We start from the raw sequence: 23,099 nt of genomic DNA, 5'->3' as shown, positions 1-23,099 counted from the left end.
CGCCGCCGCTCCAAACCCCGAGGCCCCACTCCACAACGACCGTCCGGCCCCCTTCATCCTCACACACACGCACGCTGCCAACGGCCAACAGCGCCACCACCCGCCTCCAAGATGGCCGCCACGCGCACCGCCCTCCGCCTCAGCGGCGGGAGGGAGTAACGGCCCGCGGCGGCAGGGCGCATGCGCGCCGCGCCGCCCGGCGGCCCCAAGATGTCGGCGCAAGGGGACTGCGAGTTCCTGGTGAAGCGGGCCCGCGAACTGGTCCCGGGGGACCTGTGGGCGGCCAAAGCCTGGCTCATCACAGCGCGGAGCCTCTACCCCGCCGACTTCAACATCCAGGTGAGCGGCGCCGCCGCGCCGACCCCGGATAAGGGCGCAGCGCTGTCCCCACACGGCCTTGCGGCGCGAGCCGAGTGAGTGACGGGCGGCTCGGCCAATAGGGCGCGGGAGGGGGCGGGGCCAGCCGTTGCCGCGGTTACATGCGTTCCGCAGCGGCGGCTGCTGAAGCGCCGGTTGTCGGTTAACGGCCGTGGCTGAGGCAGCGAGACGGGCGGCGGCCGGCCGGGCGCAGCACCCGCGTTTCACCTGTGGTGAAGCGTAAAGTGTTTGCAAATAAGTGCTCGCTCCTTGTGTTTCACTGCAATAAAAGAAACCTTGTGCCCACGAATGCTTTAGGATGGAAGTAAAAGTAGTGTTTTGTTAGTAAATGGGAGGAGCGATCCTTTGGGCTCCTTGTGCGAAGGAAACGCGATGAAACGTTTACGTTTGCCTCTGCTAAAAATCAGCCATTTTTGACAGAGGTTTAAAGTACTTCTGTTGCCTGTGGTTTCATAGCAGCTTGGGGTTTTGCACTGTATTTGACTGCAAACAAACTGCAGTCCCACAATTCACTGAATTCTTACTGGTCTTTTTATTTACGTAAAAATAAAGCCAACACGATAATCTGACTTATATTAGCATATGGAAGTTCATGCATAACTTCATGTGTAGCTAGGTAGTCCCAACTGCTGTTAATTTCTACAGCAAATGTTGCCATCCTTTCCTGTCCGTTTCTGTTAGTGAGACATGGGCCTAATGCCTAAATTAAGGACAGGTTTTTAGAGCAGAACAACTAATCCGCTTCCTAAAAGCGCTAACGTGTGTTGTTCTCCCGTGTCGCAGTATGAGATGTACACTATTGAGAGGAACGCCGAACGGACAGCCTCCGCGGGTAGACTGCTCTATGACATGTAAGTAACTCAGCTGGCCCGAAATAACTGCCTTGAATCACAGCTGAAGCTCTAGAAATTTTCCAGCATTTGTTTCCATGCTTGTGTCCCAAGTCATAGATATGAGAGTTTCCAAAAATATAACGCGAGCGTTCTTGGCAATCTGCATGGATAAGTTGAGCAGAAAAGGTCTTGTTAATTAGGAAAGATACAGAAACAAGCAAAATGTCATTTTCCATTTGTCCAAGCAATTTCTTTTGTAGGAAGGTTTCGGCTTGGAAGTGGATTTTAAGGTCACTGTGCATTTCTTGCCCCAAATTGTATTCCAGGTTTGTGAATTTTCCAGACCAACCCGCAGTGTGGCGAGAGATCAGTGTTATTACATCAGCGTTAAGGAACGACTCCCAGGACAAGCAGACACAGTTTTTAAGAGGTAAGAATGCTACTCGGTGAACAGGGAGAGCCCTGAAGGAATCTAAAGGTTAAGTCCTCTGGTTACATATCTAGCGCGGCAAGTGTCTTTTGTGTTGTGCGTAGCTTCTTGGCTGCATATCCTTTTGATCACTTTAGCCTTATGAACTTTATCCGGTGCATGAGGCTTCAAAAGCCCAGAGAGAGAGATCCCCTTTGTCTGAAGTACAGGTCATCTAAGTCTGCCAGAACTAAAGGAGCGTGCTCTGCTAAGTTAGAAAACAGATTGCAGAGGGAGTAAGTGGAAGGGGGCTTATGCATTATGGTCCAAATGATTTCAGAGAACAGTGAATAATCTTAGAAGTGTGGCAAGTTTGGACATGTAAAATGAAGGTCATGACAACGGACAGCAATCAGAACAGCTTGCTGGCAACCACAGGCAGTTTTGAAAGCAGGATTTACACCTGACAAATTACGATCTACTGTTTGAAGATGTACTTGAAGAGCTGTAAGGAGAAGCAGTGTGTAACTTCATGTACAAGCTATTCTAGTTGAAGAAACACTCCTGCATTTTCATTGGGTATGTTTATTTTTCAGGGAGAATACATACAACTTTTAGTGGCAATATTTTGGTTTCTTTTCAATGTCTCACTGGAAATTTAAAGTGAGGAAGGTATCTTTTTATAAACAAAGTGTTAATTGTCAAAGTGGGGGATGTAAGTAAAAAATATAAATGAGGTTTCTTGAAGAAGCCACTGTAAGCATCTTAAGATGTTAAATATTTAAGTATTATGATTGAGTATTCCACTTACTTACTCAACTTACTTTTAAAATCAAGTTATGTGCACCCAGATAAACAGATAAGTGTTCATTTCGATTTTACTGAGAGAATCACACTTTTTTCCCTGAGGGTCTGATATTCAGTGGAAAAAGACGCAAGGAAATCTTGCACTGATTGGCAAGGTGATATTGACTAGTCTTTTATCCTTTTGCCTATTATCTTTACAATTCAAACATAGCAAGTTAAACGATTTTTTTTTTTTAAAGGATTATTTGAGACCCTTCCTGGTAGAGTCCAATGTGAAATGTTACTAAAGGCCACAGAGCAGTGTTTTAACACACTGGAAAGGGCAGAAATGCTCCTGCTCCTTCTGCGGCGCTTCCCAGAGACTGTGGTACAACACGGGGTAAGAGAAAAGTAACCCATTTTAACTATTCACAGCACTGTCCTTCTGTTTCTTGAGATACTGCGGAAACATCTTTTGCTTTGCCTAGTGAGTGGGGTGGGGTTTTTATTCGTGTTTAGTTGAGGCCGGTAGTTCAAATGGTTATACCTTCAGGCTACCAGCAGCAAAGAATTACTTTACTTTGTAAAAGCAAGGAAGATTCCATGTTTTTTAAAAAAAAAAAAAAAAAAAAAAGGAGGCAGAATAGCACAATAGCGTAGAGGAACGCTTTAGCCTAACAAATAGTATTGCTTCAGCTTTTCTCAGTAACCTTTCATTTTGGGGAGAGCACCTTGAGGTCATGACCAGACTGCGACAAGCTGTGTGTTTCCTCTGACTTACTGAATTACTGCTAGAGCACTGGAGATGATGACCTACAGTTTTTCAACTACTGTGGATAGGAAGTAAAATATGTTAGCTCTAGAACATGGTAACTTAAATCCGTCATCTCATACCTGCATCAGTCAATGAGGACGTAGTCTGTTACCACAGCTCAGCTGACAAGCAGTAGCTTTTAAAGCACTCCTAATTCCATCTCTTCCACTAATCTGTGCATACCTCTACCCATGCATAGTCACATACACACTTTTTCTGTTGGTCTTGGTTTTGCTATCTCCTGGGATTGCTTTCACCAGTTACTAAGTGGGGATAGTTTAACTAAATGGAGATTAACATGCTAGGCAGTTGCTTTTTAGTTATGCTACTGATGTATCCACTGAATGATTGCTCAGCATCATTGAATCAGGTATTTTTAAAAGTTTCTAAAATTCAAAGTTTGTCTCTGTGTGTGTGTGTGTGTGTGTGTGTGTGTGTGTGTGTGTTTTAACCTCTGCTTATACAGGTAGGCCTTGGAGAAACCTTATTAGAAGCTGAAAGTATTGAAGACCAAGAATCCCCAGTGAATTGTTTTAGAAAACTATTTGGTAAGAAAAGGTTAATGTGCTTATTTTATTATATAATTTTATAAACTTAGTATTCTATTAAGACTGTTTGTTGAAGTTAGCCAACAGTTTTTGCTATAGCTCTGAAGCCAAGTCTTTCATGTGATTTCTGTCTTGCCAATTACACTAAATTACAGTTTTTCGGTACCTCCATCTGCTAAACTGGTAATATTGTACATACCAACAGTTGCTTACTGTTATGATGGCAAAAATCAGACGACAGTGCTGTCCAACACTAAGGAAACTTTCTAATCAGTTTTTAAACCATTTAACCTGCAGTTATACTTCAGCAATAACATAGATCCTGAGTTTAATAAACTGTTTTCAGGATATTGTGATTAGGAAACAGCTTTATTCAGAACAGGTTCAGGTCACGTTAGTCCAGACTGACCCTATGAATGAGTCTAATGCCAGTTTAATGCCACGAGAGGTGTTTTGTGATCCTTTGTGGTATATAGTCAGCCAGAGATAGAGGCTCACATTGCTGATTGAAGAATCTTGCTTAGAACTAATAGGATTTAAAAACAAAACAACCAAACCTAAAGCTTTCTTTTTAATATATATTTCAGTATGTGATGTTCTTCCTCTAATAATCAACAACCCTGATGTTCGGCTTCCTGCCAGCTTGCTATATAAATATCTGAATAAAGCAGCAGAATTTTATATCAACTATGTAACTCGATCTACACAGACTGAAAGCCAGTATCAAGGTAAGAACTTTTTTTATAAGATTAGCCTTTCCTAAAATATATTTCACAATTATTGAAGGGAGTAGTATAAAGGAAGAATGCTTCACTGTCTCCTGAAGAGCAGGATTAATAGTAGCATTTGATATTTCTTATAGCTTTGATATCAAAATAGCTCAGTCAGATCTCATAACGCATGAACTGAAAATTAGGACAAAACGTCCGAATCTCCTTATCCAGCCTTACCAACTCTTGTAAGAGGAGGCTGAAATACCTAATGCTCTTTGTCAGCCTTCTCAGTAAAAGATGGTTACCCTGAAAACTTAAGCGTGCCTTTTTACGCTTTTCCTTCTTGAAAATAAATCTGTTGGTTTCATTTCTGTATGAAGAGAGAAATATGCTTGTTTTCCTAGGTTCACAAGATTCTGCTGATATTTTGTCTCCAAGCAAACGTAGCTCTCAGAAATATGTAATAGATGGTCTCACAGAGAAATCATCCCAGATTACAGATCCTTGGGAGAGGCTATTTAAAATATTGTCTGTGGTGGGAATGAGGTGTGAATGGCAAATGGATAAAGGAAGAAGGTGAGAAATGTGTACTTTTCCAGGTGCTGCTTTTCAAGGATGATTTGGCTTAATTATTCGATAAATTGCGCTGAAGGATGTCTTCATGTTAATATCTTTCTGTATAACTTCAGTCCAGCTTTTCTTTCCAAACCACATAATGTAGAGCTACAGTGTGGATCCAGGGAGCCCTTTTAGATTATTTTCTAGAAACTAAATCTTTCTTAACAAAAGTAGTGCTTAAGAACTACTGTACTGTAATGTAGGAGATGTAAACCCACCGTCCTCTATTCAGCCTTTCCTAGGTGTGTCTGCAAAGAGAAAAAACAAGGCAAATACATAGTGAAATTTTAGTGATGTGCATTAGCAGCCATCACTGACTTACAGCCGAAGGATTTCCCAAGCCAAAACATCAGGTTTTTCATATCCATTATGCATCCTTTTCTTCAGTTTTAGAGTCCAGGTAATGGACTTGTAATCAATTTGTATTCCTTCTCTCTTCCTCAGAAGTTTTGGTGATATTTTGCATAGAATGAAAGACCTCTGCAGGTACATCAGTAACTTTGATAGCGATGCACATGCTAAATACAAGAATCAAGTAGTGTATTCCACGATGTTGGTCTTCTTTAAAAATGCATTCCAGTATGTCAGCAACATCCAGCCATCTCTCTTTCAAGGTTAGTTTTTAACACTTCAACTTTTGTAAACACTTCTTTATGATTTCATTAACATCTGAAAGCTCTTTTTCTCATTAGTCTTGAAGCTTATCTTTGAAGGTAATGAGGCCTCCCTAAAATCCTCCCAAGGCATTAGTCTTTATCAGCAGAAGTAGTGTATGAGAACAGCCATAGTGTATTAGACCAAAGATCCATCTAACTCAGCATCATGCCTTCAACCTCTGCCAGCAGCAGTTGCCTAGGGAAGAGGAAAGTATTAAGGCAGGTGTATGAAACGTCACTGAGGTGCATTCCCACCATTTTCAGTCACCGTTGTGTTTGTGCCCGTTATTCCTCTGATTTTGCTCTCCTGCAGCTGACGTTTTCCAGGCTTCCATCAAAAGAGTGATTGTAGAGCTCTCACAAAATAAGTGGAGTTGCATCAGGAACACACAGCAAATATTTTCCAATTCAGTTTTTATTCAGTTATATTTCCTGAACAAAATTGGCTTTCCTTGTGTAGTTTAAGCGTTTTAAGGCTCACTTTTAAATATGTCCTAAAATGATTTTTAACTTGAGCATTTAATACCTCCATTTTATCGACTCACCCAAATCTGTGTGTGGGGCATACCAGATAGCTTGGAAGACTCTGCATTGCTTCTGTGTAGACTGGCATTTTAAGGGATGGCTCAGAAGTTGGGGAAGTGCTTTGACTTCTGATTTGTTTAGGACTTATTGGAATAAACAGTATCATAAAAAAGGAAGGGACAGCCATTAGCAGTAAAAATTTTCTACTCCTTCACTCACTGCTAGGGAATTGCTTGCAACATTAGCCATTGTTAATACAAGTAGTTAGTACTCACTAATGCAACAGTTATTGATTCATGATAAAATTAGTTTTAATTGTGCTATGCTCATAAGTTCTGTTATGATTGCTTAAAGTGAATTATCATTTGAGTAATTAAATACTCAAAAAGCAAATTACAGTGCTTTTAAGTGACTTTACACAAAGTTAGTCAGGTAGTCAGTTCAACAATATCTATAGATAGCTAAGCTAAGGAGGCAAATAACATGGCAACCTGTATTCAGAGAATGTTAGCCACTTGAAATTAACAGATACAGGAACTGACTGAGTTGACATTTTATTGCTTTTGACCCAGAATAAGTGTTATGGCATGGCAATGAGGTGCTTTAGCTGTGCATTACTTTTAGCTATAGGTTCTGCTTGATTCTGAATTTAAGAAGAAAAAGAGTAAAGCACCAGTAAAGTCTTCCTAAGCAATGTTCACAGTTCATGTTTTCAGACTGAGACACTGAAAAACATGCAAGAGATCTGAAGCCAGCTGGCTGATGACATGCTGCTACCTTTAAAACAAGCTGAAATCTCCAAGTCCATTAAAAGAAGTAGAACTAAAGTGAGAGAGCTCTCAGTATGTTTTTCACAGAACAGTTGAGGTTGGAAGGGACCTCTGGAGATTATCTAGTCCAACCTCCCTGCTCAAGCAGGGTCCTCTAGAGCACATTGCCCAGGACAGTGTCCAGACAGCTTCTGATTATCTCTAGAGAAGGAGACTCCACAACCTCTCCGGGCAGCCTGTTCCAGTGCTCTGTCACCCTCACAGGAAAGAAGTTTTTCCTCAGATTCAGACAGACCTTCCTGTGTTGCAGTTTGTGCCTGTTGCCTCTTGTCCTGTTGCTGGGCACCAGCGAGAAGAGTCTGGCCCCATCCTCTTGACACCCTCCCTTCAGATACTTGTACACGTTTATGAGCCTTCTCTTCTCCAGGCTGAACAGGCCCAGCTCTCTCAGCCTTTCTTCAGAGGAGAGATGCTCCAGTCCCCTCATCCTCTTTGTAGCCCTCCGCTGCACTCTCTCCAGGAGCTCCATGTCTCTCTTGTCCTGGGGAGCCCAAAACTGGACACAGCACTCCAGGTGAGGCCTCACCAGGGCTGAGTAGAGGGACAGGATCACCTCCCTCCACCTGCTGGCAACACTCTGCCTAATGCACCCCAGCAGACCATTGGCCCTCCTGGCCACAAGGGCACCTTACTGCCTCATGCTTAACTTGTTGTCCAGCAGGACTCCAGGTCCTTCTCCGCAGAGCTGCTTTTCAGTAGGCCAGCCCCCAGTTTTGCTGTGTAATTATTTATTTTACATATATATTTGTGTGTGTGTGTGTATATATATACATACAGTTTTATTTCTACAAAAACATGTTGTTTTAATCAGTTTTAGGGAGGGAGATAGTGCAGATCAGTGGTCAAGGACCCCATCCCTCTTCATTCACAGTTACTCTCTGGTTAGAGTGCCTCCTCTGAAAGGAGGTAAGAGCTATCAGATATAAGAGTTTAAGAGCAGAGGTGTCAGCAAGGCCTAAGAGAACAGGAACTAGAAAGCAAGAGCGACCCCAGCCCAGGCAGTGCTATCACTGACCAGGACACAGTCACATAGGAACCAAACATGGCCGGCAGAGCAAGGTACTGGCAACAGGGTCTGTCGACAGTCTCACCCATGGTGAAGTTGTGAACCAGGTTCAGGGTCCAACCCAGTCAGCAGCAGGAGACAGAGCCAGGACTGGAAGCAAGCTACAGTGTATGTCCAATGGGTCTATCCAGGAGGCAGAGGCAAGGCTGGAGACTAGCACACCTACAGCACACCTCAAAAGGGGAATAAGGGCCCAGGCTTGGGCTTAAATGGAGCTGCTGGGCCTATGGGTGGAAGGGGTGTGTGGAGGCCCCAGGTGAGGCTGGTCAGGGCCATCAAGGCGCGTTGGTGCCTTCAGTGCCCTGACAATGGGTCTGACAAAGTCTTCACAGGTGTCTTTTTTCAGGGCTGCTTGCTTAAGACTGGGAACGAAGAGGTGTCATAATAGAAGTTCACAAAACTTTTAGTGCCACAAGGAAAGTTAGGCCCTCTGTATTTTCAAGATATATTTTATTCATTTCTACTTTAATGTTAAAGCTCAGTGGTATTCAGTGCCTTTCATGCCATTTCTGTCTTTAGGGTTTTTCCTCCTCCTCTTTGGAGAGCTATCTGTAGAAATAAGGGGGAGAGCCTACATATTTGGAGCCGGAAATAAAACGAGGAGAAAAAAAAAAAAGTATCTCCTCCTCAATCCGGTAGCCCTGAGCACTAATCTATGGGTTTCCTGTCACAGGCACAGACTTGCAAGGAAGCTCTTGAGAGAAAACTTTTCAATGCATTTCTCTTACGTAATTCATATTTGCCTTGTTGGAGACCTAAGAAATGAATGAGGCAATTCATACTTCTCTTAAAACTTTCAGGCTGCCTGCAGGATTGGCAGGAGTCGCTATTTGGTTTGATGCTTTAGGGGTTTATTTATAGTGCTACGTACTAGAAATCAGGTAAAAGCACTGTAAGCTTAGAGTCTAGAGCGCAGTTAGGCAGAAAAACACAACATTGCTCTTTTTGTATGGCTGTGTAGAACTTTCATTACTGTAAGAAAGGGTCTGCAGCGCAAGTAAAGGGGGAGGTTTGGTTTGGTTTTGTTTTGTTTTCAGGACAGGAGGTTTTTGAGTAAAGGATACAGTATGCTTGCCTGCTGCTAAGAAAAGCATATTTCTAGAAAGCAAAGCACTTGCTTAACTGGCATTCATTTAAAGCAGTATGAGTAAAAGAAAAACCCAGTCCTCCCTACTCTGGTGTTGTGAGTAGCCAGCTCTTTAGATTTTAGTGACAGAGCTCTTCCAGTCTCCCAGCTGTGGCACTTTTGTAGCTGTTTTCTCATGGATGCTATCTTCTGCGTTATGGCTTGGTTCTGTTTTAAGTTCAGACGGGTTGTGGTGGAACACTGGAATACATGATAGTACAGGAGAGGTGATTTACAGTGGTTTGTAGCCTTTGTGTAGAGGACATTTAAACGGTGGTATCTAGTCTGAACATCGTCAATGGAGATAACACCATTACTTACTAGGCGCGCCATGTTAGCTGTTTCTTGTAGCGCGGAGTTCTGTTGTAGTGACCTCCTTACACAACCCTTTTGAGTAGATGGGAAAAGCTTAATACATGCTCTCTTATGTCAAGAGACAAAATGGATTCTTCTTATACTAAGATACCAAATTAAGTTCTTTGCGGTTATGAACGAGGCCTTAGTCTTGTATCCTTCTGCCAACACAAACAGAATAAGTGCCCGTGAAAATACTTGTCTGCGCTACTGTCTTGTCTGGTGGAGGTTTTAAAATGGGAAAATAAGTTAATGGATTTCCCCTTTCCTTCATATTTCTCTTTGTCTGGACTCTGCACATCTATGACATTTGCTTGTGTGTTGAAGGAGTAAATCTTTTGGGAGGGAAGACCTTAAAATTGACCACATACTGATTTTATTTGCGATTAAGGAGTGTTGTCCCATTTTATAGCTAATGAAACTTAGGCACTGAGATCTGAAATAAGTCGTACCAGATGTCACAGGATGTTCTGTGACACCAGCAGAAGTAGAAATGATGTCCTCTGTGCTTTAAAATGAGGCTTCTTTGCAGGCCTGGGGAGTGATGATGGCTTCCGGCAGTCAATTAAAGGCTTCATGCTGTACAACTGAAATCACTGGGAGCAAAGCTGACGCTGAATGATCCTACCAGAGAAATCTTATGATAAAATAAACTGACTTCTTTGATGCACCAGTACCTGTCAGTATATTGCCTTGATTTCTCATAAGAATGTCCTGGGAATATTGCTGTGCTTTGCTGTGTTTATGGCTGTTAACTCCAGAGCCATTTGTTCAGCTTACCTATTGAATAATTGTATTTATTTGAAAGTAAATGATATTTGATGAGAGAAAACATGCTGCCTTAACATATCTTGCGACTACTTCATAAGAAAAGAAATTTAATTTGAAATTGTATTCTCTAGCATTCATCAGCTTAGAGCAATCTTGTATTTATTTCTCTTTTAAATCCAGGTCCAAATGCTCCAAACCAAGCCCCACTGATTCTTCTTGAGGATGTGACCAACATCTATGGTGATACAGATATTGATCGTAACAAACACATACACAAAAAGAGGAAACTTGCAGAAGGAAGAGAGAAAACAATGGTAACTTCTCGAGACTATTTCCTTCGTAACAAGAATGGCATTGGTACTGGAATTTAGACAACAGTAGTTTTGGCACGATGGAATAGACATATTTTTAGATGTACCCCGGAATTGCTGGTTATGACCACTGTATTATTGAATGACCTCTTTTGTGATACTGCTTATCATACTATACCACTGAATTTATTAATAGCAAAACAGATTGTTCTAATATTAAAACAAGCTAAGTGAAATATGGAAAAGTCACTTAAAGGCACTTGCACTAGGATCTTTGATTCTCTAGTTTTGATGTGTTAAGTGGAACTTTTGTGACTTGAGAAATAAGTCCTTTGAAATAAGTAGAAATTAAGAAGTGAACCTTTTTGTTTTATATTGACACTTAAGCAGAGCTCAGACGATGAGGATCCTTCTGGGAAGGGGCGAAGTCGCCATATTGCAGTAAATAAGGCAGATCTTGCAAACTCTATTGAAGTATTGGAGAGCTTTAAACTGGCAAGAGAGAGCTGGGAGCTGCTCTATTCCCTGGAATCACTCGATAAAGGTAAGGATAACTGCAGGAAGACTTGCATTTTCACTTCGTTGTTGTAGTTAAGAATCATTTTAGTATTGTTAAAATCGAATTCTGGTCATTGGGAATCCTTAAAATTAATTGAGTCCTGAGTAGTATTCATCTGAGTTCCAAAAGGAAGTGTTATCTTGTTATATTTCTGAATATTTTCCTTCTAGATTTTGTTCCACTCTTCCTACATTTTTGCTTGTTCACCCACACTTTCCTTGGAAGCAGCTTTTTCTGAAGGAGCAGTTGATTAGTAGTGGCGCTGATAATAGTAGGTGGCTAACAGAGTTCATGCTTAAGAGGATATTTACTGTGTCTCTCCCTTTCTGATAGTATCAGGTGTGATAACCTTGAAACTAAGCCTTTCTTTTAAAAAGTAGTACAAAACAGTACCACTTAGGTGCTTTTAGATTTGTTGGACGCTGTGAAGAGAAGTGTAATAAAAATGTGATTGTATAGGAAGAGAGTATCCTATATTTTAAAAGATTTCACACTTTTACTCTTTTGTGTCATTTTTTAAAATTCAGCTGTATTTTTATAGATACTTTTTTCCTAACCCAGAGCTGTGAAATGCTTCATTTTCTCTTCTCCCCTTCTCCACTCTCTGACACCTTATACAGAGTTCACCAGAATTTGTTTGTCATGGAAGACGGACACTTGGCTTTGGTTAAGAATCTTTCTTACAGATATGATCATCTACCAGGTAAAAAATAGAAGAAAAAACAGTAAAAATGGTGCCATTGCATTGCTCTTCCTTCCAGTGAATAGCTGCCATGATTAGCCAGTTTGACTGCTGTAGGTGTCTACTGATGTTTATCCTTTAAAGCGTGACACTTTTTGGGATGGAGTCATACCATTCTTATCACAAGCTAGGTACCCTGCTTGTAATACTCCTCTTCTAATAGCTGTTTGCTTAGTCCAGCTAGTTTTGGTGTATGGCATTTTAACCAGTAGATATATTCAGTCACAGGGAACAGAAGCATAGTTTATTCATCTGTCAATGCATCTACTGGAACACAGTCAGAGAGAAGAATTTTCAAGCAGCAGAAGGTTTTAAGATGTCTCAGTTAAACTAAAAAATTATCATTCTCATTAGAAATTAGGCTGACTGTGCTCATTCCAAATACCATCCATAGAACAAAGGTTGTTCTCGTCTGTGTTTCTTTTGGGGGTCTTTTTTTTTTCTTTCTTTCTTTCTTTTTTTTTTTGCCTGAACCTTTACCTTAACAAGAGCTATTTCAAACATCGTTCAGCTAAAATAAAGTAGCGATTACCTCTGAAGCCCCTGACTATTTGTTTCAGTTATAAATGGGATTTTATAAACAGGCTTTTTAAAGCAGAATTCTGTTCATGTTTTTGGCTTCTCACTGCCTTGCAAGTGATTGATCCACGCTGCTGCACGCAACACATCACTGCAGCGTTTTCTGTTAGGTTAAATTTTTGAAGTCCTTTTATTTAGACACCCTCTGTTTTGAAAGCTTTCTGTAAGAGAATTTTCATTTTTATCTTTCAAGCTACTATATAGGTTGAAAGGTGTATAGGTGTTGTATAGGTGTTAGGACCCTAACACAGTCTTTTTATGTCTTCTTTTTAAAGGGACAATACAAAAAAGCGATTAGCAGCCTACATCACTTGGCAGCTCTTCAGGGCTCTCATTCGCCGCAGCAAATTACAGGACAAGGCTCGCTAGAAAATCAGAGAGCGCTGATCCAGTTAGCAACTTGCCACTTTGCCCTTGGAGAATATAGGGTACGTACAGCATTCCACACACCGGTCCTTCATCGACTGGCCCTGTGGTTCCGCTTTGTGCCTTCCTTTGAATTTTCCTATTAGCCTGCTTCCCAAAGGATATCGGGTGGATCTAAGCCAGGCTCTACAGAAAAATCCCTGCTTCAAGGGAGAAGAACTACACATCTTGCCACATCTAGCTGACTTCCCATTAGCATCTCTGGTATACAGTCTACTTGCTAGTTATGATTTGGGGGGTTTAGTTACGGTTTTCCATAGCTACAGGTCTTTAAGTTGTCTGTAAATGTAACGTTGGTTTGAATTGCTTAACTTTACTGTTACAGTTTTAAAAATGAGGGGAAAATTCTTGTGTGTAGGTCTCATGTAGGAGAGGCAAGAAAGGGGTTGAAGAATACAAATTTCTGTTATCGTCTTTTTTTAAAAAAAAAAAGTAGTTACCAACTGACGGTATACGAGACTCGAAAACAGTATTGTCTGGCCTGACCTCTGAACTTGCTTTACCTTTGCAATAAATATTTTGTTTTTACTATTACAGAAATGCAGAGTGGTCTGAGGTCAGTCAAGTGTCACAGCTAATAATAAAGGCTGGGTCTCATAGGATCTAATGTCACGCTCATAATAGTGGACCAGTCTTCTTTTCTTCTTCTTCTCCTGCTTGCTACTTTTTCATTAGAAATCTGATTATATATCCGCTCAGACCTCTTACAGTCTCTGGGAGCTAGCATTAAAATTTATAGCAATTCCGTCATGCCACCGAATTTCCATTTTCCTTTTCTATTTTTAACATGGGCTGAACAAGCTTTTACAAACTTTTATAAGGACTAATTCAAAAATATAATCCTTCAAAATAAAATTCAATTGCAGGTATATTGATCTTACAACATTCAAATGAAGAATGCAAATACATATTTTTTAACAATTAAAATGGCTTATCTAGGCTCCCAGAGATAGTTTAATGAAATTCATATCACAGCTATTTCTTTTTGCCCAGTCAAACTATGCTAAACATTAGTAAGTTCATTTAAGTTCCAGCAGAGAATTTTGTGACCATATTTTTGTTTTGCAGTCTCTGAAAGTTTTAATCAACATTAATATATTTGAATTTTAAGAACTTTAAACATAGATGCAGCATTATTGTCTCTGTGTGTTCTTCTTCTGTAGCAAACATGCGAAAAAGTGCTTGACCTCATGTGCTATATTTTACTTCCAATACAAGAAGGAGGTAAAGTACAAGAGGAGCAACCTAAAGTCAAGTCTAAATTCAGGAAAGGTATGGAGTTGCTACTATCCTAAACTCAGTGTCAGCTCACTTGTGGTTCGTGCATTTCTGTTGAGTATATAATTCCTCTCTTTTTGTATTGTGAAAAGGGAGGGTGTTCTTTACCCTCTCTTGCATTTTGTGAAAGGTTTTCATACTGGTATCCATTAAAGTGTATTAGTGACAAAGTCCTACCACAGACAAAGAGAAGAGAAGAAAAACTTTTTAAATCTTTAACTTTACATTTTGAATCATTTGCGACGTACCTTCAAAGTTTTCCTCTGTACCTGATATTAGGCAGTTGTAGATTTGTATTTCCCCATTCTAATTTCTTGAAAACTTAGATTTGAGACTCCTTAAAGAAGTGTCTCTTACAACTTCTCTGTCGCAGGGTCTGATTTGAAGCTTTGGCCGTGTACCAGTAGAGCTATCATGCCCTATTGCCTTCATCTGTTACTGGCTTGTTTCAAGGTAAGCTATAGGCAAGGCTCCACATTCTCTCATGTGTCTAAGGCCTAAGTTATGTAGCTGGGGTTCTGAAACTGCATGGCCTTATCCCAGTGGTGTGACTGGGTGTGAAGTGCTGTGCCTCAAGTGCGCCACACCATAATGGGTGTGTGTGGGGGGGAGGACTGATGAAGGAGAGTTTCCTCTCTCTTTTTACCAAATTATCATATTATCTTCTACTTATATTAGTTTTGGGCAGAGGAGATAGGATTCATCTCAAAATATTTTTATCTATATCCAGACTTCCCTTATACTTAGTGGAGAGAATTTGGTATTTTGGATGGCAATTTCCAACCTATTTTAAGTGTTAGGGCAAAAGGAAATACACTCTTAAAGAACTTGTTTTATATCTGCATGGATGTAGGTGAGATTAATCTCATATATTGGTGAAAGCAATGTATCTGTCCTGATCTTCTCAATGTCAATCTTTTCCCTGAAGCTTAGAGCTTTCACAGACAGCAGAGATGATATGGCATTGGGCCATGTCGTTGTTTTGCTTCAGCATGAATGGCCGAGAGGTGAAAACTTGTTCCTGAAAGCCATCAACAAAATCTGCCAACAAGGAAACTTCCAGTATGAGAATTTTTTCAACTATGTTACAAGTATCCTTTCTCCAACTAAGAATGACTTTCACATCCAAAAGTATGTGCTGGGGTGTTGAAAAAGCTGTTAGATAGTTTCAGCAGCAGCTCTTCTCTATGAATTAAATTTTGCTGTCATTTACATACCAGGCAAGCCTCTTGTAATTGATGGCAGTGCACAATGGAGTATAAATAGGCCCGCTGTCACATGTTCTGGCACTTGAGAGTGCCCTTAAATACATTGCTATTGCACTTCCATTCAGGAAAAGAGCAGCTGCTTATGCTGTTAATGGAAGCGATGGCAGTCTTTTCAGTTTAAGTGGGTCATTATACTAGGAGATTGTTGTTTTGCTACACCATCCTTAGCCGTGGATAACAAAATGGTAAAGAAATGGCACCTGTGCTGCAAGGAGTTGAATGATTTTGTTTTTCATTTATCAAATATTTGGTGCAGGTAAGATTTTCAGAATGAGTTGTAATCACAGTTCATGCAAAGCATGTCTGATTTATTTAGTCAGATGTATCACATATGCCTTGATCAGTGTGCACACCTGTGGTCAGCTTAGTGTTTCACCTGATCAGACATCTAACCATGGTCACTAGGAAGCAAGGCATCTAACTCTTGTCTGAGACAACTAAATTAGAAGCCTATTTGGAGGCAGCAATGAGAGAGTTGTTAAGAGAAGCCGTTTGAGGAAGGGGAAGTGAAAAAGAACAAAAGGCACTTCCTTCAGTTCCAGCCTCACTGTGCCCTTACTTTGATACCATGCATTGCCAAAAAAGAAAGCAAAAACAACCAGGGGAGTTAGTTTGGAGAGATACGATCTTAATGACTTGAGCTCTCTTTACCTCTGATTTGCACATAGGGAAAGAAACTGACTGATGTGTATGTTGTACAGCTTGAAAAGCCATTTCTCTTGAAATTGAGGAGAGTTAGGAATACATGCTGTGATCTTTATCACTTTAAGAATGAGCTGCTTCAGTAGCTGTAACTTTGACTGTTCTTTCAGCCATGTGGCTTCAGATAGGAAGGCTAAGGAGGAAAGTTTATCAGTTTTTCACTATTGAAACCTTTAACGTTTTCTTCAGATATTGATATGCTGGAGGAATTTGCTTATTTAAGAACACAGGAAGGAGGGAAAATTCATCTGGAATTGTTGCCAAATCAAGCACTGTTGATCAAGTAAGGATAAGAAAGCTCTTAATGTTTCCTTTCAAAAAAAAAGGAAGTACGTTCTGGTTGTCTTTGTATTCATGTAATTCTCTTGATAATATGCTTGTCATGTCTTTAAGGAGCTTACATTTAATGGAGTTCATTTAAGTAGTTTGAACAAGGCTGAGAGTTTCTTTTTCTGAGTCTCCCACTGAATTGTGGACTCTTGTATGGGGATCTTCAACTTTAAACTCCTCTAATTTTACAGAGCTTTGTTTCTAAATGTTGTATTTGTTTTAGAACGATTCATATTACAATGTTTACAGTATTGCTCTTTCAACCAGAAACTTGCACTCTGTAGGAGTTCTTCAAATAATTAGGCTTGAGTACAAGATGTTATTAATAGTTTTTTTTCTGAATAGTAATGCTGAACGGGAAGTACTATTTATTGTAAACAAAGTTATGAAGGAGCACTAAATGATGAAAAACTTACATATAAAGCACAAATTAAATTACGACCCCAAGTAAACTCTAATCACCTTGCTGCCTGGAGCCAGCAGGTCATCTCTCGCTATGTACTGAACAGGCTTATTCTGCTTAGTTTATTACAAGATGCTGAGGAAATTAATAATTTGGATTAAATTCCTAGGTGTTCTTAGCTTTGAGTCAAGACTGAACAAGTATCTGCTGAAGGATTTTGGAGGCAGAATGTTTTGGAGTATCATGGTTGTTTATTAGAACCTGTGGTATTTTCTTTTATAAGATGGGAACCGCAGAAGCTTGTCAAATTTCCAGTTTGGGTCAGTGTATTCTGGCTATTTGCTTTCTTATTAGAAATGGGCTGAAGTTTTCAAAAATGGGAGCCTAAAAATAGATAACTGGATGCAAATTTGGACTCCCAAATAAATTTCCCAAAGTTAAATAATAAACTTTGTCAGCATGACCAGTATGTAGTGATGTGAAGACCAGCACCATTCTTTTGCGAGTTTCCCCCCTGCTTTACAGAATGTAAGAGACTGCATCAGCCAGGTATAAAACTTAGCGTTGAAGACCACGCCTGGCAACGTCTTAGCTGCTGTCTCAGGTTAGCTGTAATGGTTCAGTGCTATCTCCGTGTGTCACAGCTTTTATTTTGATTTCTGTGGTAGCTGTTCTGGCTCCACCAGTCAGGAAATAGGTGGTGAGCAATGTTTCCAGCAAGAGCGAAATCGCTCTTTGACCTCCTTTCAGTCAGTGTTAGGTCTCCTGAATGATGGAAGTGTGTGGGGAGGAGAGGTCCATTTTTTGGTGCTTATTAAGCCAAAATGGCCAAATGTCCAACCCAAAGGGCTGTGTACAGTGCCATTATGTGATAGAAACCACTTCATCAGAGAGCTGAGAGCTGATGGGAGCGGAGTTGAGGGTGTAGCTCACTAATAGGAGATGACATGTACTCCCCTGGTACCCCACATATTTATTTAGCTGGGCTGGGCATGAGGCTCAGAGATGACGTGACCCAATGGTGTTAACCTCAACAGCATTGGTTAGCTCACTGCCTTCCCCAGCTGGGATTTTGGAATAAGTGTGCCAGCACAGTCCTGTTTCCTGGAACATGACATAGCTGCTTTTCCATGGTTTGTAGTCTGTGTGTGGTTCAAAAACGGTGGACTGGCCTGCATCTTTCAAAACTATGACCAGTTCTGGTTGTTTGTGCTGCTGCACCATCTTCCCAGTGATTAGCAGAGGCAGCTCAGATATTGTTCAGTCATGCTCAGGAAGACTCGTGTGATTTTGCCACAGTAGCCAAAAGACAGAGCAATAGCTCCTTTGCCTGATCTTTGCTCAGGATAAATGTATGTAGTAGACCTGCATCTTAACTGATAGGAAACGTGTTGCAAGTATTGTATGTTTGTATAAGGATACCTTTTTGGTTTCATGACTTACCTGTAAATTCCACATTCTCCTACCGGTGTTTTTGCTTAGTACCTTACACTTTACAGGAAACTGTATTCTACTATATATATACTATATGCCTTTTTCTGAATCTGGGAAAGCAAACTACAATGTGTATTTCAAAAGCCGAAGGAAGATCCTGATGGCCTGCAGACTCATACTGAGGTCCTGTGAAATGTATATACAGCTTGTGAGGTTTCCCTTTCCTCAAATCCATTATGGGACTGTGAAGGTCCATGACCTTTTATTTATTTATTTTTTTTCAACTGGTGATGTAGCCAGCTCATTCTGCTTGTGCTGTCAACAAGACTGCCTAGAGTGAACTCTGAATTCAGCTATTAAGTGCTTTTGAACTGCATTCTAGACAAGCCATCTTTCATAGTTTTACTGATTGCACTTGGCAGTAGTGGCCGTATTACCTCATGAGTTAAGGACGAGGAGAAGGGTGTGCAAGAAATGACTTAATGTTATGCTTCTGGTTTTGATAATCTTAGTCTAATAGTGATTGCTATCCAAGATTGTTATTTGCTCACCGAACACTGGGTAAAGTTGATGTGAAAGCTGATGAGTTTTCTCTCTGTCCATGCTTCCATCTCATCCACGTGGACAGATGAGGAAAACCTCAGTTGATTTGAACTGCCAAAAATCATCTTAAAAGTGTAATTTCTATTCTGATTGTGCATTTGGGTATGTTTAGCTCTGACCATAGATCTTGCAAACAGTAATGACAAATAGTTGTGCAGAATCCCTTTTGTAAACCTGCGACACCCTAGGACCAATGCCATCTTCTTGTTACTTTGTATTTTCTGTCCCCCGCATCTGCTTTGGAAGTATTAGGCTCATTCATGCCAAAAACTCTTGAAAAATTACCTCATTTAACTGAATACTTCTTGTGAATATTTTATTTCAGGCTATTGTATCTAGCTGTGTTTCTGCTCTGCTAAAATGTCCCTTCTTTAATGTGATTGATTTTTTTTTAGCATAGATCTCCATCCTATTCATTATAAATTCTAGAGACTAACCAAAATGCCCATCTGTTAGACCTGAAGATAAGCACCTAACTCTGCATCTTAGGTATGTGAGGGTCTTGCTTCTCAGCTCCTTGTTAGCATTTGTGGGAATGAATCATGCACACAACACTCTTAGAAGCCCAACCTTGCGATTGTTTGCCTAGTAAGATGTAGGTGATATTTTGAGAGACTTAGGTTAGGATACTAGACCTATTATCTATGTAACAAATGTCTCAGTTGGGGGCGGGGGGAGGCTTTGGATTTGCTTTAGGCTGGGAGCTTGAGTTTTATGTTCTGTGCTACAGATAAAGCAAAGAGATGGGGACTTAACTTCACAGAGAGAGGACAAATTGCCTTTCAGCTGAGACAGCCTTTGGTCATAAATGCTACCTTGAATATTCCTCTTGCCAGAGAGAAGTTGCTCTGAGCGGAGTATTTGTGCTCTGACACGGTGCCATCCTCTAGCAGCCTTGTTTGTGTGCGGTTTCAATTTGGGAAGATGAAAAAGGCCGTCTGTGTGCTAATGAAAAGACACTTTTGCAGCCTGTGACAAATACTGTCATATACTCAACTTGGCTGATACCCGCTGTGCATGCATTTGGCTTGGGCTCAGCAGCAAATCCCTTACCTCCCAGCTGTGGGCTCTCCCAGCTCGCTGACACAACTCTTGCCCACCCCGCAGAGGAAGCTGGGCTGTCTGCAGTGCTCCTCTGGTTAACTCTTTTGATCGACACGCTTCCTGGGGAGAGCCAGGACAGTTCATTGTAGTACAACTGTGAATTGTTTTTGCACCCACCACTGTCCTTCCTCCCGGCGTACCTGTCTAAAAAAACATGTATATGTATTTAGACCACAATTGCAGAACAGCCTTGCAATGAAATCCGTGGCTCTTTGCAGGTTTGATGCTGTTTGGGTCCTGTGCCCTTGCAGCTGCTTGGTGGTCATACTGCTGCGTGGTCTCCTCCTAGTTCTCTCTTGTCCCTTTTTCTGGAGAGTTGTTTTGCACCTGAGGGGAGTTGGTGTGTGGGTGTTTGAATGCTGCTATTTGCTGTTTTTTAAAGGACTTCTAGCCCTCCCATGGGGTTACTGCAGCAGGAATTCATACCTGTGCTACAGCCCAGCATACAGACTGCTGACAGGTACCAAGTGGAAAAACCCCACTCATAGTGTGCTGTGTTTTGTCAACATGTTTTACTGCCCATGATTTTCAGCTCTTTGTTATTCAGTATTTATCTTTTCTTTTTTTTTTTTTCTTCCATTTGTGCCTACATTGCCTGGCAAACCATGTTGTACTATTATAACATTTCTTTTTCTTTTTCCCATAAGCTGCCAGTATCCGTGTTCCTTCAATTTAATAATCATTGTTGAATTTAAACAAAAGTGTGGAAATCGCAAACAAATGATACTGATGTCCGCTCCTATACTAGCAAAAGGTTTCAGATACACGTGAATAACCCTTTCCTTTCAAGATAATGAGTCACTGCATCCATTTGTAGCTATTTAAGTTGTGCTGAATTTTGTTCTCTGTTGTCTAACTGTTATATGACAGGCAACTTCAAAAGTGCTGCTGGCTTGCTCCGTAGCTGTAGGGTGCATACTGTCCATTCGGTTAGAACTGGCCATAGTGCCCACCAGCAACATTTGAGGCAGTAAGATGGAAAACAAGGCTTATCTGGTAAACTCCAACTAGGCAGTGCTGCTCTCAGGACTGTTTGGCTTCACCCAACCCAGCCCATCCATGAAGTACCCAGTACAGTCTCCACACGAGCCCTTTTGCTAATTAGGATTACAGTCTTTTTGCTGTCCTCTTTACATTTTCCATGTTACGGATGTCTCTACTGTTTTGGGTGGAAGAGCGAGTACAGACTTCTCCTTTGAGAGGTCACCCCTCAAATGCTGGACTAGCTGATTTAAGTGAAGGTGGGGTGGTATCATAGATGAGGGCAATTCCTGTGCTTTGCCCCTTTTTTGGTTCCTGCATCTCTGGATTGGCAAAGATTCCTCTACTCTTTATTTTTATTTGCTTTCTTTCACTGTGCTTGCTGGGTTCAGTCCTGCTCTTCCCTTGTTAGCCTTGACTCAGGACTTGTCTTGACCTTAGCATTTTTACTTTTCTCTCTAATTTCATTTATGCTGCTCCTTTAGTAGTGCTAGGGTACGTTCATTGCAGAGCATCGCTTTTGCCTCCCTTACCTAAATAGGGCTTGCAGGCAGATGTTACAAAGTCTCGGTTTTACTGTAGCCGATTCTGGACCAGTGTGAGTAAAGCCTCATGTTTTGGCATTGCTGAACATCATCCTAAGGACAAGACATCAGGTCTGGAGTGCTGCAGACCAGTGTGGCTGTTTGGGGGCAAAGAACTGTTAAAAAGAATGGCCTTGAATGGGGCAATATCCCTGGAGCTTCCCCAGCCAGCATACCTTCAGCTTGATCAGTAGCAGGACCTTTGTTCTATATGAAACCACGTCCTGAACTTTTGTTCACGATAGACGTAATCCCTGCCCAGTGTCTAGCAGCTCCATAAAGAGGTGGCATCTGCTGATCCAAACTCACAGCCTGCCCTGGTTTTGTGTGCTGTTGGTCCGTGACATGTTCTCCGTACCTTTCATTAACCCAAGAGTGGTCAGTGCCCATGGGATTATATAGCTCCTTGCTGCACTTTCCTACTGGTACAAGATGCCCTCTGCTCTTTATGGTGGCAGCCACATTGCCCCTGCTCCTGAGAAAGCAAATTCATCTTTTTTGCTTTTCCTTCAACCCCAACCATTTACAGAAACAAGCAATAAGGAGGAAGTGGAAAAGGTAGTGGAAAAAAAAATTTTCCTTCCTGAGGCAGAAAGAACTCTGTACATGTTGGATTAAGAGAGCAGACATTCCTGTTAGCTACAACAGCAACACTTTTTTTTTTCCCTCCAACAGCTGCTATAATCAAAGTATTGAGAGCATAGGTGTTTATGGGATTTCTAACAGTTGGAAGACTTGTAAGCTATTAAACACTGTTTTTAAAAAAAAATAGCATTGCATGTGCTCTGGCTCTTCTATAAACTCAGGTATGGACAGTAGATACATAGTAAATGACATATATTACAGTATTTTAAGAGGTACTACATAAAGTAACCCTTACTTGATATTTTCTCTCTCTCTCTCTCTCTCTCTCTCTCTCTCTTTTTCCTTCATGACTTAAGGCATCACACAGTTACCCGGGGTATAACCAAAGGAGTGAAGGAAGATTTCCGCCTGGCCATGGAGCGCCAGGTTGCACGCTGTGGGGAAAATCTCATGGTGGTCTTGCACAGGTTCTGCATTAATGAGAAAATACTGCTGCTTCAGACTCTTGCTTGAATGGACTGGACCGTGATGCAATGTCTCTTATGGAGAGAGGGGAAGGCTCTTGAATTAAGAGCAGCACCACTGTGGAAAATCACTTGTCCATATAATCACAACTTCCGTATCAGTTGCAGGTTCTGCAGTACACAAACACTGCTTAGTGTTTGCTCACTGCTAAGTTTTCTTACAGGGGTAGATCAAACTTTATAAATAAAACTTTAAGAAGTCTTCTGTGATGTCCTGTTACTTTTTTCCTGTGGCATTGTACTAAGGCAGCTGCAGGCG

At 41.1% G+C, this 23,099-nt stretch overlaps 1 protein-coding gene across 8 annotated transcripts; it reads left to right on the top strand.

Annotated features, from left to right (window-relative positions):
- Nucleotides 1-157: 157 nt before the first annotated feature.
- INTS10 (integrator complex subunit 10) lies at nt 158-23,042 on the top strand. Of its 8 annotated transcripts, none has more exons than XM_068941148.1 (18): nt 159-339; nt 1,162-1,229; nt 1,538-1,641; nt 2,667-2,806; nt 3,687-3,768; nt 4,356-4,496; nt 4,886-5,057; nt 5,544-5,713; nt 10,608-10,741; nt 11,129-11,282; nt 11,918-12,000; nt 12,894-13,046; nt 14,208-14,316; nt 14,696-14,775; nt 15,251-15,413; nt 16,482-16,575; nt 20,549-20,626; nt 22,673-23,042. In XM_068941148.1, exons 1-18 carry the CDS (start codon nt 181-183, stop codon nt 22,827-22,829), a joined length of 2,241 nt encoding a protein of 746 aa, XP_068797249.1. In that variant the 5' UTR covers nt 159-180; the 3' UTR covers nt 22,830-23,042. The 8 variants fall into 8 exon arrangements, with proteins under 8 accessions (XP_068797251.1, XP_068797250.1, XP_068797249.1 ...); XM_068941147.1 differs by having other exon boundaries at nt 11,126-11,282; XM_068941152.1 differs by having other exon boundaries at nt 185-413.
- The last annotated feature ends 57 nt before the right edge of the window (nt 23,043-23,099 follow it).

Source organism: Struthio camelus, chromosome 4 (genome assembly GCF_040807025.1).
Source record: "Struthio camelus isolate bStrCam1 chromosome 4, bStrCam1.hap1, whole genome shotgun sequence".
NCBI lineage: Eukaryota > Metazoa > Chordata > Aves > Struthioniformes > Struthionidae > Struthio > Struthio camelus.
The sequence above is the reverse complement of the archived record's forward strand: the minus strand, read 5'-3'. Positions and strand labels throughout refer to the sequence as shown.

Bases quoted from the DNA above. Each gene is read 5' to 3' on its own strand.
- INTS10 (XM_068941147.1), top strand. From the start codon at position 181: ATGCGCGCCGCGCCGCCCGGCGGCCCCAAGATGTCGGCGCAAGGGGAC. The intron at 1,642-2,666 runs GTAAGAATGCTA...TTTTTTTTAAAG, and splicing joins GCAGACACAGTTTTTAAGAG to GATTATTTGAGACCCTTCCT. The intron at 5,058-5,543 runs GTGAGAAATGTG...TCTCTTCCTCAG, and splicing joins CAAATGGATAAAGGAAGAAG to AAGTTTTGGTGATATTTTGC.